This window comes from Thunnus thynnus, chromosome 19, assembly GCF_963924715.1.
Source record: "Thunnus thynnus chromosome 19, fThuThy2.1, whole genome shotgun sequence".
Lineage (NCBI taxonomy): Eukaryota > Metazoa > Chordata > Actinopteri > Scombriformes > Scombridae > Thunnus > Thunnus thynnus.
This window is the reverse complement of record NC_089535.1, coordinates 15,745,349-15,769,021: the sequence shown is the minus strand read 5'-3', so window position 1 is coordinate 15,769,021 and position 23,673 is coordinate 15,745,349. Positions and strand designations below refer to the sequence as shown.

At 37.5% G+C, this 23,673-nt stretch overlaps 1 protein-coding gene across 1 annotated transcript; it reads left to right on the top strand.

The window, feature by feature from the left end:
* Positions 1–2,670: 2,670 nt before the first annotated feature.
* On the top strand, positions 2,671–22,158 carry cabp7b (calcium binding protein 7b). The gene is made up of 5 exons (XM_067574307.1): positions 2,671–3,655; positions 17,512–17,655; positions 17,774–17,886; positions 18,260–18,407; positions 18,499–22,158. The coding sequence occupies exons 1-5, from the start codon at positions 3,547–3,549 to the stop codon at positions 18,624–18,626; spliced, it is 642 nt and encodes a 213-aa protein (XP_067430408.1). The 5' UTR covers positions 2,671–3,546; the 3' UTR covers positions 18,627–22,158.
* The last annotated feature ends 1,515 nt before the right edge of the window (positions 22,159–23,673 follow it).

Genomic DNA, 23,673 nt, shown 5'->3' with positions numbered 1-23,673 from the left:
TACTAAGTCAAAAATTTTTTCAATGAGTCATTATGGTCTCAACATCTAAATTTGGGCTCTCTAATAAGTGTGCTGGTGGTCATTTGGAAATTATTGATCCATTAATAAGATTTGAAGACTTATAGTAGGCTTTGATACCTGACATGTGAGTATTGATTGACAGCTGTGATTGACAGTTCACTCACATGCTGCTCTCCCCGACTCTGAGACTCCCTCTGAGTCAAACTATTGTCGCAATGTTTCAGTAAATTTAATGTTGCTTGATTACGATACCTGCCCTGTTAGCACAGTTTAACTAAAGTGGCTAACGTTAGCGCAAGTGCACGGCTCAGTGTTCCCAGTGACCTAGTGATCGCTTCGGTCTGAGGTTTCCAGAGCATGAAAGGCAACATCCTGCACTCCTTATCCTGAAGGTCCTTGCTCTAAATGGAAAAGATGGCGCCAACCATAAGCTGCAACTCTGGGCCTCAAACTGGCTCCAATGCAAAGCAATGGGTGACGTTATACCTTGCTATGTCCATCTTTATATACAGTCTATGGCGTGTACATATATGAACATGATTTGTGACATCACAACTAGATTGGAGCCAGTCGTTACCCAGTATTACACAAATGTGATGTGGAAACTTGGAGCCTCCAGTGCACATAGACTGAGAATGGACTTTTCAGTGAGGAAGAAAACATCTTGTGTCCAGCAGATATACATTTAAAATGAAAAGTATTTGCATATTAATAAATTCTGTATTTTTCAAAGTTCATTAAAGTAGCCTAATATTTAAATTAGCCTGGCCTTTTGAAGATATTGATTTTACACACTGTAAATTGGAAATCATTAATAAAACAAATGTGTAAAAGTGTGGATACCTAAAGTCATTTAGGGCAACATTACTTCTATTAGCTTATGTTTTTAAAGAATTTGTTATACAAATTCAATATTCTACCAACACATTACCCCTATATACCTTCACTTACTGTATAATTTAAGGCATTAGAGTGGTAATCTACATTTTCATTGTTGCTGAATGGACTATGATAAAGCAATATCTTAATGGCAATATAGACTAAGAAGATCATTTCCATCAACACGCCTGTATTAGAACAGCAAATTACCACATGTCCATGTCCTATATTCACTGCATCCACAATTTTTCAAGGCTGTGTAAAAATGATTAAAGTCTTACAATCCAAGCCATCACAGATCTATCGTGTTGTTGAGAATCTGAGAGAGAACAAAGTCTGCTATTCGGGTTTTAAAAAGTTTGCTTGTCTGAGCACAGAGCCTGCAGGAGGCTCAGGTGCATCAGAGAGAGACAATCCCTTCACATTCAGAGGGGAATAGACCTGTCATTTCAGTAAACCCTTGAAAAACCAACCAGTGGAACCACATGCAGCTCTCTCAGCACTTATCTGGTGTGAACCAGGGTAGAAAGATATTAACAGAGAGCATCGTCATGCAAGATGCAAGCATTCTCAATGGGTAACATTTGTGTTTTCTGAGGGTTTGCTGTGTTGTTGACTTGGATGCATTGCACTGAACATTCATCACATTTCAGTGATTCATGCCGTTGGCTGTGAACAAAAAAATAAGGGTGTGTGTTGCTTTTTGTTTTGGTTTTAAATAAGAAAATAACTGTGCTGCTTTTTGTCATGAGCAAATTTAAACTCCCCCTGATTCATTTAGAATTCAGTAGATAAGCTTCTCAAAACCACAGCTTGAATTTTATACTCCGCATTTGACTGAAGTCATGTTTGATGATGAGATGTTTATTGAATCCCTTAAATATGCTTAGTACTAAGCATGGCCGCATTACCCTCCTATGGGGCCCCGGAACACAGATTTGTTTTTGGGCCCCTGTTGATGCTATTGATATACATGGTGGTGAAATGACTCGTTGATCAGTTGATTGACAGAAAATTCATTGGCAGCAATTTTAATAATTGATTAATTGTTAAAGTTGTCTTTTTTAAACACAAAAATGCCATAAAATCACCTTCTCAAATCCAGTTTTCCCATTTTTCCATAACAGTACACTCAACATCTTAGTTGGTCACAAATCTGAATATGTTAATTTGGGCTTCAGGGGATAATGATCATCATTTTTCACTATTTTCTGATATTTTATACATTGAACATCGATCGATTATTGTAGAAAATAATTGTCAGACTCATTGATAATGAAAAAAATTAGTTGATGGAATAATACTAACTTGCCTTCAATTTTGTGTGTGTGCAATTTGATAAAACAAATGAGAACAAGGTCTTGATTGGGGCCAGTTGGTCCCATTCAAGGTCTCAATTAATTTTTCATTGGCTCACATCACCTCCCATTTAGAGTCCAACCTGTTGTTGTACTTTGACATGAAAAAAAAGTATAAGTGCTCAGGAGCCGCACCTGTTGCTATAATTCTCACTTTCTGATTTAAATACAAGCCTTTATATTTGCCTAGCAGTATTTTTGATTTTTTTTAGAAAATGAATATAATCACAATAAAAACTGTCAGTAGACTCCGCTGTGACAGAGGCAGCAGTATGGTGGAGGCGTGTGTGTGTGTGTGTTTGCATGTGTCTATCCTATTTGTGTGTGTATGTGTATGTGTGTGTGTGTGTGTGTGTGTGTGTGTGTGTGTGTGTGTGTGTGTGTGTGCTCGTGCCGCTTTGTGAGAGCCCAAATGAGACTGGAGCAGACAGCTGGAGAGAGAGGATCACTGCCTCATGCAGCGTGTCTGTATCAGATGAGAAGGGGGTCACCCAGGATTCCCTTGAAGCTGCTCTCTAGGAAAAAAAAAAACTATGTTACAAGATCTTGTTTGTACCTCGTTTACTGGATAGGATCATCTCGCCAGTGCTGCTGTTTTATCCTGAACCATCGATTCTTTTTTGTTTTGTTTTGTTTTTGAGAAGATGCCGAACCGGGAGAGAAAAGTGAGGCAGACCATGTCGGGAATAGACTGTTTGAAAGAGCAAGACGCGTTGTAGAGATCAGTGAAATCAATAGCGAAAAGCTCGATTTAGATTGTTGTTGGGTTTTTTTTTTTGAAAAAATAATTTAACATTTTTCATTTTATCTGAAATGCAGAAGCTACACGTGTTTAGAAGAATGGCAAAGTTGCCTGTTTATGTCTCTATCTTTAATATGAGCTGAATTGTTATTTAAGGCATTAAAACATTCCAGACAGGATAGAGCTCTGCTGATTATGAAGTAGAAGTTTTCATTTTTATGAATTGGCATTGCCTATTTGCTTGATCTCTGTCATATCTTGCTTACAGTAGGCTGCTACAGGCTATGCATTGAAACCAAAGGCGATTTCCATGCTGCATTCTTGGTTAATGCAGCCCAGCGAGAGGTGATTTTACTCATATTTCAGCATATCGAAAAATATCAGAAGCAGGAGCAGGGTTGCACTTTGCGGAGGGGGCTTCCTGATTCATTTGCTTGATATTTTGTTAGAAAATATCAAGGACAGTAGCAAAGGGTCTGTCTCAAAACTCCGGAGAGCTAGGCTCTATGAAGATCGCGATACAGTTGTTGGTTTTCCCTCGCAGAAATGCCAGTGCGTGCTGTGACCACCAGGTTCATGTACAAGGGACTTTGCACTATTCCAGATGTCCTCACCTACCGGACCCCTGTTAACCTGCCTGAAGATGAGGTGGAAGGTGAGTCTTGTCGGTATCAAGTCTTTATTGTCATTTTAAGAGTTATTACTGTACATTTGCATGCGACGCCCACCTGGAAAACCAGTTTAGGACCCTGGAGAGCTCCAGGCTGTGTGCGCTTCTCTTCCCTAAATCTGACTGTGCGCTAACCAGCAGGTCTGCCCGCGAAAAGGTTCAGTAGTGAAGCTATTCTGAATCTTGGTTAAGGTTTAAATGCTCCACAAAATTGGAAAATTTGGGAGTCATAGACGAGCTGTCTGCTTTATACTCATCTTTTTTTATCTCTTCGCCTGTCTGTTTTTTTGCAAATTGTTGCATCTGACTTTTGGCACAAAGACACGTAATTAACTGTCGTTTTTTGTTCTTTCTACATCAGTTAAAAAAATAACTTCATCTTCTAATGCCTTAAGTAAATAGCTAATAAGACTCGTGGCTTTCAACCATATACAGCACACTGCACATGCCAAGTTTTCTCTATATGGCACATTGTTATAACTTATGAATTAATATGTTTAAACACATTTCCACGCTTCCTGGCTATATCCAATGCATATGTGAGAATTAATTGCACCTGATGTCACTTGCTGGAAGTCATTTATGCTTGAGCCAAAAGACATGACTGAAAACTGGGGGGGTGAGGCTTAAAACGTGCCCAAAACAGGGGAGCCTGATGGAGAAAAAGGCTTTGATGAATTACAAATGAATAACTATACTTCTAGAAAAAACCATGAATGAGATGGAAGATTGATTCATTTTGAATCTTAAATTACATCCTCTCGTCTCATTCAGGCTTTGTTTGATGTATTGCATTTCATCATTAAGTAATAAAAATGCCCATCAATATCACAATGCTGTACTTTGGTTAGCTAAAAGGTTCAATGGGGCATTTTGATGACTCTCACTATTGTAATTGTAGGGCATGGCTGTTAAGAATGGAGGTTTTGTTTTTGGCAAATGGTCCACACAATGAGAAAGCACAGCTGGCAGTGATTTGGAACAAAGCCAGGCAGACTACAATAAAGAGATAAATCAGATGAGATTTGATATCACAAAGTCTTTTATGCGAAGGGAATTCCATTTCCTCTTCTTCTGTCTGTAGGTTACTCAGGCCCAAAAGTGCCAGCCTGCCCTTGCTTTCAGCCACTCATTTGACATTGAAAATCCACTATCTGCAGTGACGAAATAAATTTAATTAAGAGGTTGGCTATGGAAAAGCAAGAATTAGAACAACAATAAAATGAGTGGCATGTATTGCAGGAGAAGCTGCGCAGTCAATGGCAATACAGCTTTTTGGGTAATGGAGAAGTCTTTTCAAACTACAAACCTTTGTAGTTTACTAATATAGAGCCATTAAATATTCACACCACAGTGAGACAGACCATTCAACCATAAAATGTATTTACCTTGGGAAGATTCACTGAGCACATAATGCACTCCTGCATTTACATGGCCTCACATCTCGGCAGTGCCCAGGGTAAACAATGCTCTGCCTTTGGTCGCTGAGCAGCTCCACCCGCAGATTAAAGTGTGTTAATAAGCACTTTGCATGTAGTTTTTGATGGAGGTGACAGAATTTCAGATGAACCTCTTCTATTTACACAACCTCAGCCAGTCTTGAATCAAAAACCTCCCACTTACTGTGCTGGCCAACTATCCTTTAGATTACTGCTGCTCCGCCTTAACACACAACGTGGGAGCTGCAGCACTGTCTAAATGAATGTTCTTGGTCTGCTGCAGTCCAGTGTATCTGAATGAAAATGACTCCCTTTTTCATAGAGATCTAAAAATCCGCTTATAAATATAGTTTCATCAACAAAATCTTTAATTACCGCCGGTCCAAAGTTCCCTGATTGCTCTACTCATGTAATTATTCTCTCTAATCATATTTATGATAATAGCTTTTTCCTTGCAGTGTGTCTATATACATTCTTTGTAATTCAACATGTTTGGAATAGATTACAAACTCATGACTGAACTAATATATTAAACTTTGGGAGATGCCTATACAACTAACACTACTGTAGAGGTGAGTACAGATATGGTGTGTCTTGTTTTTGAGCACTCGGATCCTAAAACACAAAGACAAGAGTATTTTCATGAATTAATTATTGAGTCAGTCACACCTACTGCATATCACAGCCATGAAAACTACGTAAAAAACCCCAAACCAGCAAAAAACATAGTATTTTTTTGTATCATCTGCCCAACGTCTTACATAAACTGACACATCCCCTTCATCATCATATCAACCTTAGAACAAACTTCTTATAGTGAAATTGTTGCAGAGACATGCTGACCACCATTTTAAAGCACGCACTGACAAACATAAACACACAAGGACAGAAGGACCTTGCGTCCTGTGCGGAGAGACAGTGCATATCACGCCATGGACAACACATGAACCATACAGATTACAGAGTTTAGTTCAGCTTCAGAGGAAACTGCAGAGAATGATGAATTGTCTTCTGTACCAGTGTCCAAGCAGAAAGTATATAACAATATAATGAGATGCACAAAATATATTTGAAGTGTTAGGTGTTATCTATCTGGGGCTTTAAAGCCTCAGTGGTAGTGGTCCCTTCTCGCCTGAGGAGAAGAAGAATTATGTCTGCACCCATGTCTTAGAGTCTGCAAATCAAACCACAGTGGCTCCTAAAGGCAAGAGTCATGAATTTCGTTTTTCACTCTATTGCCCTTTGTATGGTGACTTAAGGAATTGTTTGTTTGAAAAGATTCAATCGAAGAATTCTTATTTGTTTTGGTTGTCTGAAGCTGATATGTTAAGTTGACTTTTTAATGTGGAGATTTTTGTAGAAAATGTAATCCTCTTGAATTTGTGGAACTGTACATTATGATTTGTCATGTGACCACCCTGGTTATTGTCCAGTGTCTTGTAAGACATATGAGCTGAGCATCAGAAAAGGTGCAGGACACTCAAATAAACTAAATCAATCATAGTTGGTCTGTGATTAACAAATATTCTGTTTGCAACATATCACTTTAATTAACACAGGATGGCTGAGCACAAGCTGTCCGAGCTTTGTAATTGGAAATGTAGCTTCCCGAACATATTAGCTAAATACAAAATTAATTAACAGGACCTTCGATAATGAAGAAACAGTTAATTTCCACATCACATTTTTGTTCTCCCGACACCTATTTCGAGCTCAGGAAACCAACCCTCTTGAGACCATTAGCAACATCATCAGGCGCTTTGATGTTAAAGCGAGCAGCAGCTACCTCCGTTCAATGTTGAAGCCAGTGCAGAAGCGCCTCAAGCTGCAGTTTCTAAAATGGCCACTTGATTATTCAAATGACTGTGACGACTTCCACCTTCTCTATTGACAAACAAAGATGTAAGGTCTTTAATAGACAATTTAATTTCCTATGCTGTGTGTCATGGTGGCTTTTTGAAAATGATTGCTTCATTTTATAATTACAAGTAGAGGGTAAATTAATTGTAAGGTGGAAAATAATAGGAAGATCATCATTTAAAAAGAGAATAATGACACAGATTAATGTGTTGGTACATTTTCTCTCTTTTCTAATGAGTACTTTGTGCGATAAGCATAATACAAATGTAAACATAATGAATCATTTCATAAATTGCTTTTTAAATGCATCATTTGAATTGAATAATTATAGTTAATTAGTTCAAAAAGGTTATAATTATTACAATGGCACACTCAAGACTCCATAGAGGTTACCTGTGAATCTTTGTAAACCTTTCATCTTGAGTCCTTTGCGATCCTTAACCTGATATGTCATTACTTAGATAATGATCATATCTGCAATATTAACAGTATTGACCATATGATATATTGAATATTTAGAGAAAACTATCTTAGCCAATTAAAATTGAGATCTGGGATGAGCCAATGGATGTCATGGCTCAAATATTAAATGTAGTGTATCAGTGGATACTTTACAGGCCATTCAATTCACAAATTAAAAATCCAGTTGATGATGTAAAAACCTCCAGGTATAACAAACAGTTTATTAGTAACAGTGGTTTAGTGGAGGCTGATTAAGCCCTCAAAGCTCTTAATGGATCTGCAGTTTCCGGGGAATGTTTTCCAAGCAGATGGTTGCCTGGGTGGGCAGGGTCAGTGGCAAGACTTCCTGCCCTTTTCTTCGCCCTTGTGTCGTGCAGTTGTCATAAACCCTGATATGTATTCAAAAGCACCACCGCTGTAAAAGCAATTTTTCCTACTTCATCTAAAACAGTGCATAGGCCTATATATTTGAGCTTTATAAATCTCTCTTTGAAAACTGGATTAGCTTAATTATACAATTATTTAAATTATTGGGTTGTTTAGGTCTCTTTGTTATCTCTCCTTCCCATTAATTCATCAACACAGTGTGCTAATTAAGCTATTCAGACTGTTTATGTGAAAAACTGTATTCCTCATGTTCCTCAACTTATCCATCAAATATTTATGTGTGTATGCTGTTACACTAGCAAAACACAGTTTAGTTCATGTCTATGTGGACGTTATGCTGTGCCAAGTGTTTCCCCATTTAATGAGCACAATATTAAAACTAAAGTCCAGAGCCAAGTTCAGCCCATTATGCATGAACAACTGGGAAAAATAAAGACATTCATGATACTATGACTGACATACAGTACATTAAAATGTATTAGCGTTTAGATTTAAACAAAGTCATGTCTGATAACGCAGTAATGCACATATACATATGTGAAAGGTAATAGACTGATCCATAAATCACTAATAACAAGTGTCTTGGCCCTTTTAATGTAATCAGAACAAATATTCAATTAGATTTCATTGATTAGACTCATTTAAAATGATCAGATAGCTCAATTTTTCACACACAAACCCATTTTATTGTATCTAAGGTCAAATTTTTTTAAAGAAGGGGGCGGATCCCTCCTTTTTGTATTAATGCCATTACAAATGTTAAAGTATAGGCCATAACTTACAGTAAATTGACAGCCACTTCAACTGCACATGTGTTGAAAGAGATAAGATATCTCGTTTTATGGCTGAACAATCAGGACTTCTTGGCAGTTACACTCTTGGAGATCTCTTGGAGCTGAGCTTGTATCACTCCTCGGTGCCTTTCTGACAGAGGTTGTGAACAGTATTTATAGATCACAGGCAGCAGGAGAATCCCCCCAGACATCAGGCATTGTAGTGGAGTGTAGACCGTCTGCCAGTTCCACTTTGTATGCAAAGCTGTCTTCTTTTGTGCTTACAAATGGAGTGGGTTTTGCAGCAACATTGTAAACAGATGTATATGTATGCATGTGTGTGTTACTTTAGCACAGCTGTGGATCTATAACTGTAAATATATCACACACATACGGTGTGATACAGTATTTGTCAGCTCTTTGTGGTCACTTCCGTACAGTCGACTTCATATTTGTGTTCATTCTGACTTTTGACATTTTCACTGCAAACCAAAAACAACAACTTGACAGTCATTACATTATTGCTCTGTCATCTTTGCAGTAATTTAAGTGAATAATGTGGCTTTCTCCGTGGGAAAAGACAAATGTCTGGTCATTACTGTTGTAGCCATCCAGACAGATTCAGGTTCCAAACCACATCATTTAACACTACTACAAGATGTTAATTACGAGACTGTGTCCTTACTCTCCCCTTGTCTGTGTGTAGACAACAGCCACTTTTCACTTACATCATTGAGTGGGGAAACGCTGAGACACCAAGGAAAACTTTACAGGTAATGGGACGAAAATATAAAATCTATGCTGCTCTTATCTGTCGATATAACTGAAAGATGAGAAGAGCTGCAGGTCACGTTACCCACAAAGATTAAACTCAAATAAATTGAATGTTTCACATAGCAAAGTCAGATGGGTCTAGCTCGACCTTATCTCATACAGCCACGCCTCCATTGCATTGAAGGAGGTCTGAAATATTCTCAACAGAAAACATTTGCCAACAAGACTTTGTACTGCCAAAAGCAACGTATTATTTGTCTGTCTTTTAATTTGACTTTTATTTAATCAAGAAACCCATCAGTTAGACTCAAAATCACTTTTACAAAAGAGGCCAGGAAAAGCTGTTACACTGAGGGATATAACAGTATACAAAATATACAAAAGAAAGCATAAAAGAGGATGAAATAGACACATCATAGACAATAAATCATTAACTGTCATATCAATATCAATAGAAGTCATACCAACACAGTATGAGCAGTGAGTCCGGGTATCGATGTTTTATTTAGTTGTGCAAAACAGCAGCATCTTCTCATGAAAGTCAGGATCAAAGTCTTCCACTACAAGATTTGAATTTTCCCAAAAAGATCAGTTCACATAATTTCAACTCAAAACCTGCATAGTGCACTGCAGGAAGTGGGAGTATTTCAAGTACTTTTTGACAGCAGGGGTTGTTTTAGCTGCAGGGCTTGTGTGGCACATCTCTGGTGATAGTGTGTGTACTGTTTGTTTGTGTAAATGTAATAATGTGAAGATACTATAAATCTGTAGCAGCAGAGATACGCAGAGGTTTCTGACTGATTCAGCTCACACGTTAGGGACAGACAACAACATCGACACTGTATGAATTGTGCATATCCGGTGTGTCCTTTGACACCTCCTATCGCTGCATAAACAGAGATTTTTTTGGTTATTTTGCAAAAGCCTGGCACTAGTGTGTATGAATGAGGCATACAGCACAGTATTTGAACTGTTCTTTGTTAGTGTGTAGGACAGTGGAGAAACAAGAAAGTAAGCTAGAACTGAAGCTGCAATGTTACCTAATTATAAAGCAAGAAAGTTACTACAACTCCCTATTAGACTATCATTGATTTCAGATTTTTGCAGTATATGTGTGTACTTTGGCATTTGTATCAGCCAGAAATATCTGATTGTTTTTTGCCCTGAGGATGATAATGTTTAGTGGTATTTCCACAGCTTTTGGTATTATCATTTATTTATAAATTTGCATTATTTTGGCAGCATTTGTATTATGTGTAGTCCCATTTTTTCTGCTGAGAAAGCCTTAATGGAGCTCTCTCAGGTATATGGCATTTTTTATTTTTTTGTGGCCTCTGGGTAATGTGATTCATATGTTTTTTCCCCCTTTCATTATCACTAAGGAGGATCCCCGCCTGGGATGAGCTGTTATCTAATGAAAATAGTCTGATTCATCTCCCATCTTTATCCTTAGACCAATTTTTGGTAACTACCTCAATAAGCTGCCTTCAAAAGATAATTTAAGTGTAATGTCTTTACCTAATTTAAGTAAATTAGGTAATTTACCTAATTTAAGGTTGTTCAGAAGACAAGTAACCGATGCCTTTATTTACATCGCTTTCATCAAAGCAACTACCTGCATCTTGTTTGTTTGATCCTGACTAGCTGAGTGGAATCAGTGAGAAGACCTGAGTCTCCCTTTTTTTGTTACACCTGTGAATTGGTATTCAGTTTCCGAGCTATCTGCTAGAGGAAGGACTCAAGAAAATATAATAACGTGATGACTATATTGAGACGAAACCTGTTGTGAAAAGTGTTGCAAGTTAAGCTCATCCACTTACAGTGACTTTGGAGACTGAAGACAGCCTGTTGTTATTCTCTTCAGTTCCTGTGGAGCGAAGAGAACTCGTCATCTACCCCCTGCTGTATTAACTCTATTACCGTATCCCGCGCAATGTCATGATCGTTACTGAAGGTGAAGTGGCGGGTTTCGCAGTGAACCGGACAATCACAGTGGGGCTTTCTCAGTGGTGGTAGATGGTACGTGCTTTTCCTCAAGGATAACGTTGTTTGCTTCAATGTTCAAAAGACAAAACCTGTGGCCTGTGACAACATTTTCCAAAATTTTCTCCAATGTGTAGAAAGGCTGTGGCAAAACAGTGGGTTCTATCTAATGATAGCTACCTCAAAGGTTGCTTACATGTTCATTTCTGAGGTTTGGGAGAAAGTAAAGGGGTAGTTTGGCTGTGGACAGAAATGTCTGACTGGATGGAACAATCCCAGCAAATACACAGAGACTTCCAGTGTAGATTAGGCAGCAAACTAGAAGAGCTCTTTTGAAATCCTACCTAAAACTTTCATAAAATCCGGAGATACTTATTTATTGCAACTTCGTTGAAATGTGATGGGAAAGTCAATGAATAAGCAAAGTTACAACCAGGACAAAAATAACAATAGAAATAGTCATGATTAGGACTAGCAACAAGCTAATGCTAGCTACTTCAATGCTACACATGCCTCGGTGCAAATCCGAGCAAATAGACAGAACCAGGCCAGCTAAATCAAGCAAAAATGTGATATTAATGTGACTTGTTGGTGATGGCTGAATAAAATGAAATTCGTGGTGCAGTCTTGAAACAAGCCCCCTCAGCCAGAAAACTCATGAAAAGGACATTGAACAATACTTCTCACATTAATGTAGCAAGACAAGTACTCATTTTACATCGTCATAAATATGATATTAGGTAAATCGTTGAAACAATATTCTAATACACATCATTAAATACACATAATGGTACGTTTAGGACATGGGTGATGCTCAGCAGTGTCATCTTTCTCCAAAAGCCATGTTGGTCTCACATTCTTCTTTTGACTGAAAGCCATTATTTGGGATTCCAGTGATTATTTAGGTGAGAAAGATTCCCTCAATTCCCTTTCTGATCCTGCCAGAGCCACTGATATTCTGCCAATGTGCAGCAGTGAGCTCCTTGGCATCAGCCTTCATCGTGGACTATTTTCATGGATGTTTTTAGCAGCAACAACCAGCATGAATCACTCTCAGCCGGTCAAAAAGGTCAGTAGGATCTGTTGGTCCTCATGTTCTGTTTTAGCTCACTTTTTAAGGTCAGCAGACTTTCAAGTCCTCTGTTCAGAAGTAAGGGTTGGCATATTTCAGTTTTTGATGTTTGAGACAAATGACTTTAAGCTTATCACAAATTAAAGCCCCTAAAAGTGCATCTTTGAAGTTTCAAAAGCTTAGTCCTCACAGGGGAGGTTTTAGATCAGGCCAAGACGAAAACTGTGAGCTAAGAAGAAGGAGATTTTACTAAGGTGACAAATGAAAGTCAAAGGCGTTAATCTAACTGTAGGTCAAATAACATAAAGCAAACACCTCTGTGTTAAAGAATAAATAAACATCAACAATCCTGTTTGCCTTCCGGGAAACAATCAGCATCATGATACTGTTGGCAGCTGTTGGTCTAACCTGCCATGAAATTGTCAGTTAATATTTCATTTTGCTCTTGCATGGCAAAATTTGATGAATTAGTCATATCTTTCGTTTCACTATAGCCAAAATCTGGTTTAATGTAATATAACTCTATGCAATTAGTTTCCCCTAATTTTACCTCAAATGACCCAATCCTCCAACATTTGTAAAACATGATACACTGGAGATCATCCTCTTGAATAGAAAATGTGTCCAAACTAGAAAACACATCATCAAATACAAAGAAATTCTTGTGCCATATAGTAAAAGTCAATAAAAACAGAGATGCTTCCCCTGAGCCCCTTTCAAGATGATGCAGCTCCTCTTGCCAGGATGTAAACTGTGCTTACTATCAGAAATAAAAAAGATATTATTCACTGATTTAGACTTATAGGAAGCTACAAAGCTAGCTTCAATGCACATTTGTTTGGGCAATCTATAACACAGCATCATTTGTTCAACAAACAATGCTGCCAACATCAGATTTGTGTCTGACAGGACCTCAGTGGTTCAAATATTTAAATATTGTCAACACTGGAATGAATCAAGTTTACTTTGTCATGGGAATTTGCTCAATGCAGATTAATGATCTAGTGTGGAAAAGTTTATAACTACAGAGTAATAGAATCAGCAATTTATTTACTTGTGTTGACATCTACGCAGTCACATCATGGGTCTTGATCTCATCATGAGTCAGTAATTTAAATAATAATATGCTGTGTATTGCACATTGTGTATACTATTGAAAGGGATGCTGGACACTTTGTTATTGGTGATTTAAATACATTGCATCCAAAAATCTGAGTTTTCGTTGACTTACTTGAAAAACTAGATTTTTGTTATTTTTAAAGCTTCATATGATCCCCTAAACAAATAAAAAACAGAATTATCTTACTTGTCACATTCAGTATCATAACACACCTGCCAACAAATTCATTTCAAACTTGCTCAGTCTGGCACAGCATATTTTCCATTTTACACTTAACTATATTCAAACCCACGAACATGTTATTGTTTTTTTGAAAACCCTTGACTCTGAACACTGACGACATATTGTGTTTGACTCAGTGTTACAGTCAATGCCATTACCTCACAGTGGACAATCTTGCATCTTTGATGACCAATCTGTCATAATGTTTTAGTCACAGACATTATTTTAGACACAGTATTGTCACTGACATGAGCAATAACTTGTGTCACACCAAAATTAATGATTTGTTAGATGAGTTGGTATTTGAGTAAATGCTCTGAAATTGTTCCCCGCCAATGTCCAATAATAACAATAACAATTCCTTTGTGAAGTTTATAGTGCTATGTTTTGTTGAAAATATGTCAGAGTGGTGTTGATTCAATGTTATTGTATTTTCGAGGCTGTACTTTAAAGTGTTGTACTGTATTGCACCAGATGGTAAAATGCTGCGTCTGCCTTCTGCCTTCCGGTATAAATTAACTTAAAAATATGGGCTCATAGGAAATAAAAATGTCTACATTGCCTTAACATTACAAAATGTTGGTCAAATCTATATTTCATTTCTTAATTATGTAAATAATTGGAACCATTATGATGGGAAAAAGTGGGTAATAGAGAGAGAGATAGAGAGAGAGAGAGAGAGAGAGAACGGTGCAATGTGATAGTATATGGACTGATAAAACAGTGTCTATAAAAAGATGATAGATTACATGAGATTATAATGCACATAGTTATGTCCCTTGTGGTTTCATCTGTACATATTTTAAATATTCACCCCTCATGGTGTGAAACAATCAGTAGTCCAGCCACTGCTCAGCTGGCTCAGTGTATTCATTATTTATCACTGGCACCAGAGGTCATGACATTGAATCTAGGGTGGTGCTGAAGGAAAGATAACAAAACTCAAGCACCGCCGCTGGCTGTAATTTAGACAAATATGTTGTGTATGATATTGTCACAATCTGCTCTTCAGTCCTTCTCTGCAGTGACAGTCTCTCATCCCCAGCCCTCAGCGTTGTTCTCTGTCTCTGTTTCCAGTTCCTGCTCACTTCTCTTAGGCCATGTACTTTCCTCCTACTCACCAGACCTGCCATCCTCAAGCTGTCCACCAGACTTCCCCTCCTTTTCCACATCTACACACCTGTTCCCACTTCTCATCAGTCCTGCAGCTATCTGGCCCACTCCTCACCTTTCCTCATCAGAGACACTACTTATACTGGTCCATTTCCTTTGTTATCTGCTAGTTTGTCATAGTTGCTCCCACTGATGCTCACGTTCTAGCTAACCTGATCCTGACTCTGCCTGTATCTGATCCTGCTCATGTCTGTTCCTATTCTTTTTGTTACCCTGTTCCTATACCTGTTCCTGCGGTTTTGACATTTGGACTGATTTTGACCTGCCTGCTTGCCTTGCCCCATTTGGACTTGTTTGCCTGATTCAGACTGATTCTTGTTTTGACCTGTAAGCCTGCTTTTCTGTTGTTTGAGCATTAAAGCCCCTTCATTCAACCTGTCTGTCTGTCAAGTCTGCATTTGTTTTCTCCACCTGTCTGCCCCATTCTTATTCATGACAGATATGTCAAGATATGGTACAGACAGTGTCACTTGTTCAGAAGGACCTCAATGAATGCGCCAAAGACTGACCTCTTGCAACAGCTTTTTCTATTTCCCCACAGGGCTATGGACTGCCGGTGTGGGCTATCACTTGTAAACTGCGGTCTCTCACTCGTTCATGTGTCATTCATGTACGCAAGATGGATGGTCAGTGCTTGTATAGTTGCGTGCTTGCATGCAAATTACAAGTGGTGCTTTTCCCATTCACATGCTTGCATGCAAATTAGTTTTCTTTGCAGAGGCAGCGCCTGGTGTAATTATATGCTTTCAATGTGTAAGTTTATCCAAGCTCTTGGTTTAGCAGCAGTTTTCAAGTAAAACACGTTCATATTCTTGTTCTCGACACTTTTTTTCTGCTTCCTGTGTAGCAGGCTAGTATTGTTCATGTATTGATTGGTGTCATTTCTACATAGGTAAAATTTCATATCCTACATGTTAATTTTTTTTTATTGCCTGCCTTGTTTTATCTAATAACGACTACTGTGCAAGCATTGAAGATCCTTGTGTATTTGAGGATCTACATCAAAAAGAACCACCGATGTTCTGTGCCTTTGATGTGCAACTGCTCTTTTTACCACTTCAAACAGAATACTGTGATGCAGGGTGAGGATAGGAGCCAAATGGCAATGTTTATGGATTATTTACCAAAAGTTGTAGTTAATTATAAACACATGAACCTGCTCGCTGCCTTCTGTCACAACCAATTGTGTTATGGCCATGGTAACAGGTATTGGCTCTGAGGGTGTTCATTAGTATACATCCATAGCAAACAGAGAATTTGCATTGTGAGATTTTAAGATTGAACACAGTAAATATCTATAACAAGCTAAGTAACCTCATATACTGTATGTACACTACTTTTTGATAGTTTATAAACTGCCCTACATTTTTGTAGAATAAAACCTGAAACTGAATAGATCTTTATTTATACCGGGAGCCACATTGTCACTTGTGTTATAATGAAATCACCATCGTGAGACAGGAACATTTTCTTTTCTATTTTCATGCATCTCAGAAAATGCCATTTTGAGCTGCACTTTGCACTGTGCACCAACAAAAACTTTTTAAAAATAGTTTCTATCCCTGGTGCTGAAACATCTAACTGTTTCTCTCCCCATGATGCTAAAGAATTCAACTACAGCATCTGAAATCACTCCTTATTTACTATATAGTGCACTATATTTATTGCACACAATTATTGTTTTTGAGTGTCCAAATTCTGAGTGTCAAATTTCTGGACTATGTAGTGGCCTCAAAGATTCCTAAAACTGAAAGAAAAAAGTAGTGTCTATGCTATGTATACCACAATGCAATGTGTTGCATTTAAATAGATGCAAAAATTACAGTTGTTAAACACGATACCTGCCAGCAATGATGTAAAATGATGATTTACAAGTAGTAAATAAAATAGTCTCTATCCATGGTGTTGAATTGTTCAATTACAGTCTCTCGGTCTCTATCCATGGTGCTGAAATTGTCAACTACAGTCTCTCTGGGCTCATCCCAGTATTCCACAAGAGTGTCCTGTTGCACGTGAACTTCCTGTTAAAATGATTGTAAGCCTGTACCAATGCAGACTCACTAATTATGGGCTTCACAGTCCAGTTACACTCCGTGCTAATTTGATTGGGACAGCCCTTAATATGGCGAACCTCCACGTGAGTGCACATTTGGAGGGGGAGTGGATAGGGCAAGGGGATAGGGGCTGGTTTGGGATTGGGCCATACAGGCTCTTTGTCTCTATCCATGGTGCTGAAATTGCCAACCACAGTCTCTATCCATGGTGCAGAAACATTCAACTAAAATTTCTCTGTCTCTATCCATAGTGCTGAAATATTCAATCACAATCTCCCTGTCTGTTTCTGTAGTGCTGAAATATTCAACCACAGCCTCTTTGTTCAACAGAAACACACATTTTTAAGCTGTTTTACACTACAAATACTTCAACTCTTAAATTTAACAATGTGCGCACACATATTTCAACTCAATATACTCAACTGAGCCTGCCAGCCATTGCTCACACTGTGAAAGCGTAAGTGATAAATCTACATAAACATGCCTGTTGTTCTTAACGCAATTATTGCCATCTTCCAACAGAGATTCGTGAGGCTTTCAAAGTATTTGACCGTGATGGGAACGGCTTCATCTCAAAGCAAGAGTTGGGGGTGGCCATGCGCTCTCTGGGCTACATGCCCAATGAGGTGGAGCTGGAGGTTATCATCCAAAGACTTGATATGGATGGTAAGTGTCTCTCTTTCTCTCTGGTTCAGTAAATTCATAAGTGCACAGGCTGCCGCATATAATCCAAAGCACAAGCTACACAGTGACATGATGTTTGTGTCACTGTTTGTTTTATCAGGTGATGGTCAGGTTGGCTTTGAAGAATTTGTCACGTTGCTTGGACCAAAACTCTCAGCTGCTGGAATGCCTGATAAGTTCAACGGAGCAGACTTTGATTCTGTGTTTTGGAAGGTATATGTTGTCCGCATCATTTTCAGCATAATCATCATCATTTAAGCAACATAGATTCTAGCATAACAAATGTATAATACATTGCTTCTCTGACCTTTCTCAAAAAAAAATGAAGTTCTCAATCTTTAAATGGCCTTGGCAGACTACAACAGCGTTCTGATAAATGTGACACTTCTGATTTCAATGAAAATGTGTTCTGTTTTGAAGTAATAGCCCACTGAAATACTCTCACTGTTCATAGCCAGGAGCTATACCCCCCTGTACTACCACTATTTATTGCTGAGCTGCAGCTTATGTGCGTCCCTGAGGGGCGTTGAGGCGGCAGTTTTTCCTCTGCTAATGAAACTTTTCTTGGTATTTTGTGTCTTCCCAGTGTGACATGCAGAAATTGACTGTCGATGAGCTTAAGAGACTACTTTACGATACTTTCCGTGACCACCTCACTATGAAAGACATTGAGAACATCATCATGACTGAGGAGAACCACCTGAACAGTCCAGAGTCCCATGTGGACATTGAAAGTAAGATTTTATTTCACACACTGTTCAGACATTTTTAAAGGTCTTTTAAGACACTCAGATATGCTAATATGTTTTGTAAATCTTTCCACAGCGAGCCCAACTCAACAGGAAAAACATACATGTGTGCGTAAAAGCCTGATTTGTGCCTTCGCCATTGCATTCATCATCAGCGTTATGCTCATTGCAGCAAATCAAATGCTCCGCAGAGGAATGAAGTAAATAAATGTTTCCAGCTGGTTGCAAAGGGATTTAAGGATGGACACTGAAAAAGCAAACGTTAAGCAAAACATTTTTGCCGTTTTTGACTTTGTTCAATGTTCTCAACATTTTGGCCCCAAAGACAGTTGACTCGCAAGGACGCTATCACGGCTTCTCTCTATAATGTACCTAAATGATGTCATGCAATGGTTCTGTATGACCAGTAATCACAGCATACCGTGGCAAAAAAGTAAGACTAAAAGAAAGACATTTCAAGGGCTGATTAGTATCCTAAAACAGTAGTGTCACACTGATTCAAATTTCTGATGTTTTTTATGAAATTAGATAGGACAGCAGACTGTGGAAGACTTAACGATTCCAGTGTACAGTATGTGCTATAGTACTAGTTGTGCTGTTTCTATCGAAACAATTAATATTGTTGATGAGCACCCCGCCATTTGGAATACACCCAATACTGATAGTAATAAAGTAATGAAAAATGTTACTGGACTGCATATTAAGTAGTTTTAAATCATCTACCAAAAAACATATGGACAAGGACATAAGGACTGGGTGCTGCAAAATGTGTCTCTTTAAACTCTGTATATTTATTGTAGTGCCAAGATTTCCAGTCCAGAAGTCCAAAAGGAGTAGCCCCACTAATTCAATACACAAGATTGGACTACTAATAAATATTTTATGAATTATTGAGTTACAAAAACTCCTTCGGGCTCTACAAATCTGTTGAATGGAATATTTGAAGTATTTTGACAACTTTGTAGCCTTGCAAGCAACATGGCTCAATAGGGATGGTAATGTTGGTCTGTTGGTCCACCACTTTAATCCAGACTGAAATATTTCAACATTCACAAGACTGATTGACACAGAATTTTGTGCAACATTCATGGTTCCCAGAGGATGAATCCCAGTGACTTCAGTGATCCCCTGACTTTTCATCTAGTGCCATGTTTAATGTTTAATTTATCCAACACTAAAATACTTAAATACCTGCAAAAATTACATTCTCGTGAGCCTCAGCTGTGTTTAGTGCTACTTAGCTAATGTTAGCATACTAGCATGCTAAACTAAGATGGAGAACATGGTAAACATTATAGCTGCTAAACATCAGCATGTTAACATTGTAACTGTGAGCATGTTGCTATGCTAACATCAAGCACTGCTGTGCTTACATGCAGCTGTCAACATGGCTATAGACTCCTAGTCTTGTTAAAATATTGTGAAGCTATATACAGCTTTAGGGTGGTACACGCAAGATGTCATGAAATTGTGCAATTCTGATAGTTGCACTGATTTGCTACTTTTATTAGATGCTAAAAATATATATATATATTCTATAAAGTATTATGTTATTATCCAAGTCCCAGCCTTAGCTTTTGTGCAATGTCATAAATGACCAAAATTAATTAAAAGCAAATTTGGAAAATCCATTGTCCCAGTTTTTCCACCATGACAATGGAAATTACAGAGAACCCAATAATTGGAACAAACTGGTGAACAAGCACATGTACACTGGACAGCGCTGCTGGAAAGAAAAATGGCAAAGAGAGTGGTTGGATGAGAAGCAGACACAGGCTATGACCCTTAACCACATCTTGTGTACTCAAGTCAGCTGATCTGCAGAATAATCCCAGGGGTCATTTCTAAAGATGCCATGATTTTCTACAAATTAACTGGTTTGTTTTAAAGGTCAGAGTGAGGCTCCTTAGCCGAGCAGCTTGAGATTTCTTTGCAAATCAAACAGATGTCTTCCCAGCTACAATGTGAACAACTGTACATTCAACATTGAACTCCAAATAAATGGCATGACACAGAAGGAAATCACAAAATCTCTCAATACCAGAAAAGATTGTGCACATGGGTATTTATGCAAAACACCCAGACTCCAAGACAAATATGTATCTCTTGACCATCACACAACTGGTAAAACATGTGTTTCATACTCTACCTGCGATACAATCACAATATTGCGGCATATTTCAAATCTGTACATCCATAACAGGCACCAGAATGGGTCATAATGAGTCACAGTGAAGGACAACTGAATGGTTGTATGACCTGAACTACCAGCTGTGAATAAATTCAACAAGTTTAGAGTTTCGAGAAAACTAGGTATTGATTGTGATAGTTATAGCAAATGAGTATGAAGGATATTCAGTTCACCTGGCACACTTGCATGTACATTCAATAAGAAATAAATGTTTGTTCTATTTGTGAGATCAAAATTTGAACTATGATGTATGTATTGAAATAAATATGCAATTTGTAAAGTGATTATTGCAAAAAAAAAAAATCTCAGTATTTGACATTTTCCTGTAAATGTCAAAGTTTTGTGGATGTGCAGACAATATCAAAACACTAAATACTTTGCAGTATGCTGTGAACAATAATTTAACATATCATGAAAAATGTTGTTTTTTGGCTTTTACATGGACCACCAAAACAACATATTGTTTAAAGTATAACATGGTTATATTTTCTTACTTGGAAAAGTGACACATTAAATCTATGGGATTTTATTATGAATGTAAGCATAATGTTTTTAAAAAATAAAAAAAAATAAAAATAATTTTAAAAAAGAATACAAAAAAATATCAGGTTTCTGATGTATAATTTCCAGATTGACTGGACGTTCAGATACAAGTTCTTGTGTGTATTAAGACCATGCACTTACATTAACTTTTCTGATTTGTTAAGATTCATTTTTCAGAATGTTTTATTTAACAAATGTTTGTCGAATTTGGCAAGTTTTACAAAATGCTATATATTTTTTCTTGCTCTTTTTATCTTAAAGTTTATCAAAGCTATATCACAAGAGGAAAAATATGAAAACCGTGAGAATCATTCTGGCAATAAAACTGATATTTGATCTCATGTATTGTAGCTATTTATGTATGAACTACTTATATGACATCACATTACCTCTTTGTGTGAACATATCATGTAAAGTATGGGTTTTGTGTGAATGTAAAATATAGTTAATGTATGAAATCTTGTCTTAAGACATATAAGCAAGTATTGTGTCCTAATCTGTATGTTACAGTGTTTTAATGAGCATATTTACGTACACTTTGTTGACGGATTGTCTTAATTGTTATATGTTTGATTTGGACTGTAGACGTCTTCTGTTCTGTGCCTTTGTAGTATTAAAAACTGCACTCTCATGCCTTGTCTTAAAATAAGGAAACCCATTTTACAAAATCCTCCCTTTTAACAAAAATTAAGATAATTCTAGATGTATTTTTAAATTGAAATGACTTATCAGTGATCTAAATACCAATAAGTATTCATGCATATCATTATCTTTCTCTCTCCCCTGTTCTTGATAAAAGTTTCTCTAACTTTACAGTTAATATTTGTTGTACCATCCTACAGTGTGACATTACCGGTAATTTTAATGTCCAGATTGAAAATATCCTGCACTGTTTTATTTCTGTAATTGTTACTGTACATGTAGAGGTTACGGCATCAATTATACACTAATGTAAGTGGTGTCTAGATGCATGTGGTCCAATAAAAACAGAGAAATTAGAAATGAGACAGCTGTTTGTTTTTCTTTTGAAATGTGAGTTGGAAATTGGGTAGGGATGTTTATTTGGGTCTGCAGTAAAAACAGAGTGAAATTCTGATTTTATTACTCATTCAACCATTTCAGAATAGAACAGAAGAGTCAGGATCCAATGGTGTGATGGCCTTGCTGCTGCACCGTCAGGCATGTTAAGCACTCATTAGTAACAGAACATAGCACACTGCCTGCAGAGTAGGGATTTACACTTGTAGGATCAAGGTGTGGTTTTGTATGTGAAATTTAAGAAGGTGCCATTTCAGATACTGTATTATTCACACCAGTTATCCAAACAAATTTCAGATTGCATGAAGGACCCCTAACCCTAACCACAATTACTGCTACAGAGGGGGGGATGACTGTTTGTGTCACACAGCAAAGGTTGATTTCAGGGCCATACAAAGAGGATCCACTTGGCAAACATGGCATTTTTATATCCAAACCCTTATTGTTAAAAGTACCTCACAGGTGTTTCTTGTAAACAAACAAAAGTTATGTTTACAATAAGTGTTTCTAACCAAAATTCAATTAATTCAATTCAATTTAAAACACTTCATTTGTCCCCGAGGGGCAATTTGCAGAGGCACGTAGAGTAACACAGTCAACAAGCGACACAATACAGGAAAATTTAAAATTAATTAAAAGCAAAAATAAGCTGTACACATTTTGATAATAATGAGAATATGAGAATGATAAAATATGTGCAATGAAGAATATAGAGCAGTATAATATAGTATTTTTGTATGTCGTGTATCCTTGAAGTCTAATAAATATTTTAAGTGCATTTCCTTGTTTATCATTTGCAAAGCCGATTTAATATTTTAAATCATTCATTACGTTTGCTTGCATTTCTTTGTTGGTGCAATGTTAACCCGACACCAACTGTTGATAAGCAGAAGAGCCTGAAACAGAGGCAGGAAGTGCATGTGTGTGCACTCACGATACAAACAAAACAGGGACCAACTCGTAAAAACATTGCTTCATAGCGCTACTAATGGTCAGAAATTCCACAGGGTACCTTTAACTGAGTAGATTAAGTCCCATTAAAGTCAGAGACATCTTTTACACAGGAGACCAGACCAAGACAGCAGTAAAGAGTTAGAAAAAAACATACTGAACAGACAAAAACACATGTAGCAAGAAAACTTTAAAGAGGATTCTGCTGTTAACACTGCATTAAAACAGATGTGGAAACAGTTCAAACACATACAATTTATGACTTATAATGCACAGTATGTACATCTCAGCATAACCCCAATAAAGAGGAATAACCTGCTTTAAAAGGCCAATGAACTGGCCTGATAAAAATATACCGACAAACTTTCCAACTCTGAAGACTTTTATAATGAAATTTAACCCAGATCATCAGTTTGCCATCTTTACTATTTAGGAAGTAAAATGGTGTTTTCCAGGCAGGCTGAGTTATAAATACAATTATGATCATGAGATCAGTGATTCTCCCAGTGACACAGCACAAGCTAAAAA

Excerpts from the sequence above, each read along its gene's own strand:
- cabp7b (XM_067574307.1), top strand. The coding sequence starts at position 3,547 with ATGCCAGTGCGTGCTGTGACCACCAGGTTCATGTACAAGGGACTTTGC. Across the intron at positions 17,887-18,259 it reads TTGATTCTGTGTTTTGGAAG|TGTGACATGCAGAAATTGAC; the intron begins GTATATGTTGTC and ends GTGTCTTCCCAG. Across the intron at positions 18,408-18,498 it reads GTCCCATGTGGACATTGAAA|CGAGCCCAACTCAACAGGAA; the intron begins GTAAGATTTTAT and ends ATCTTTCCACAG.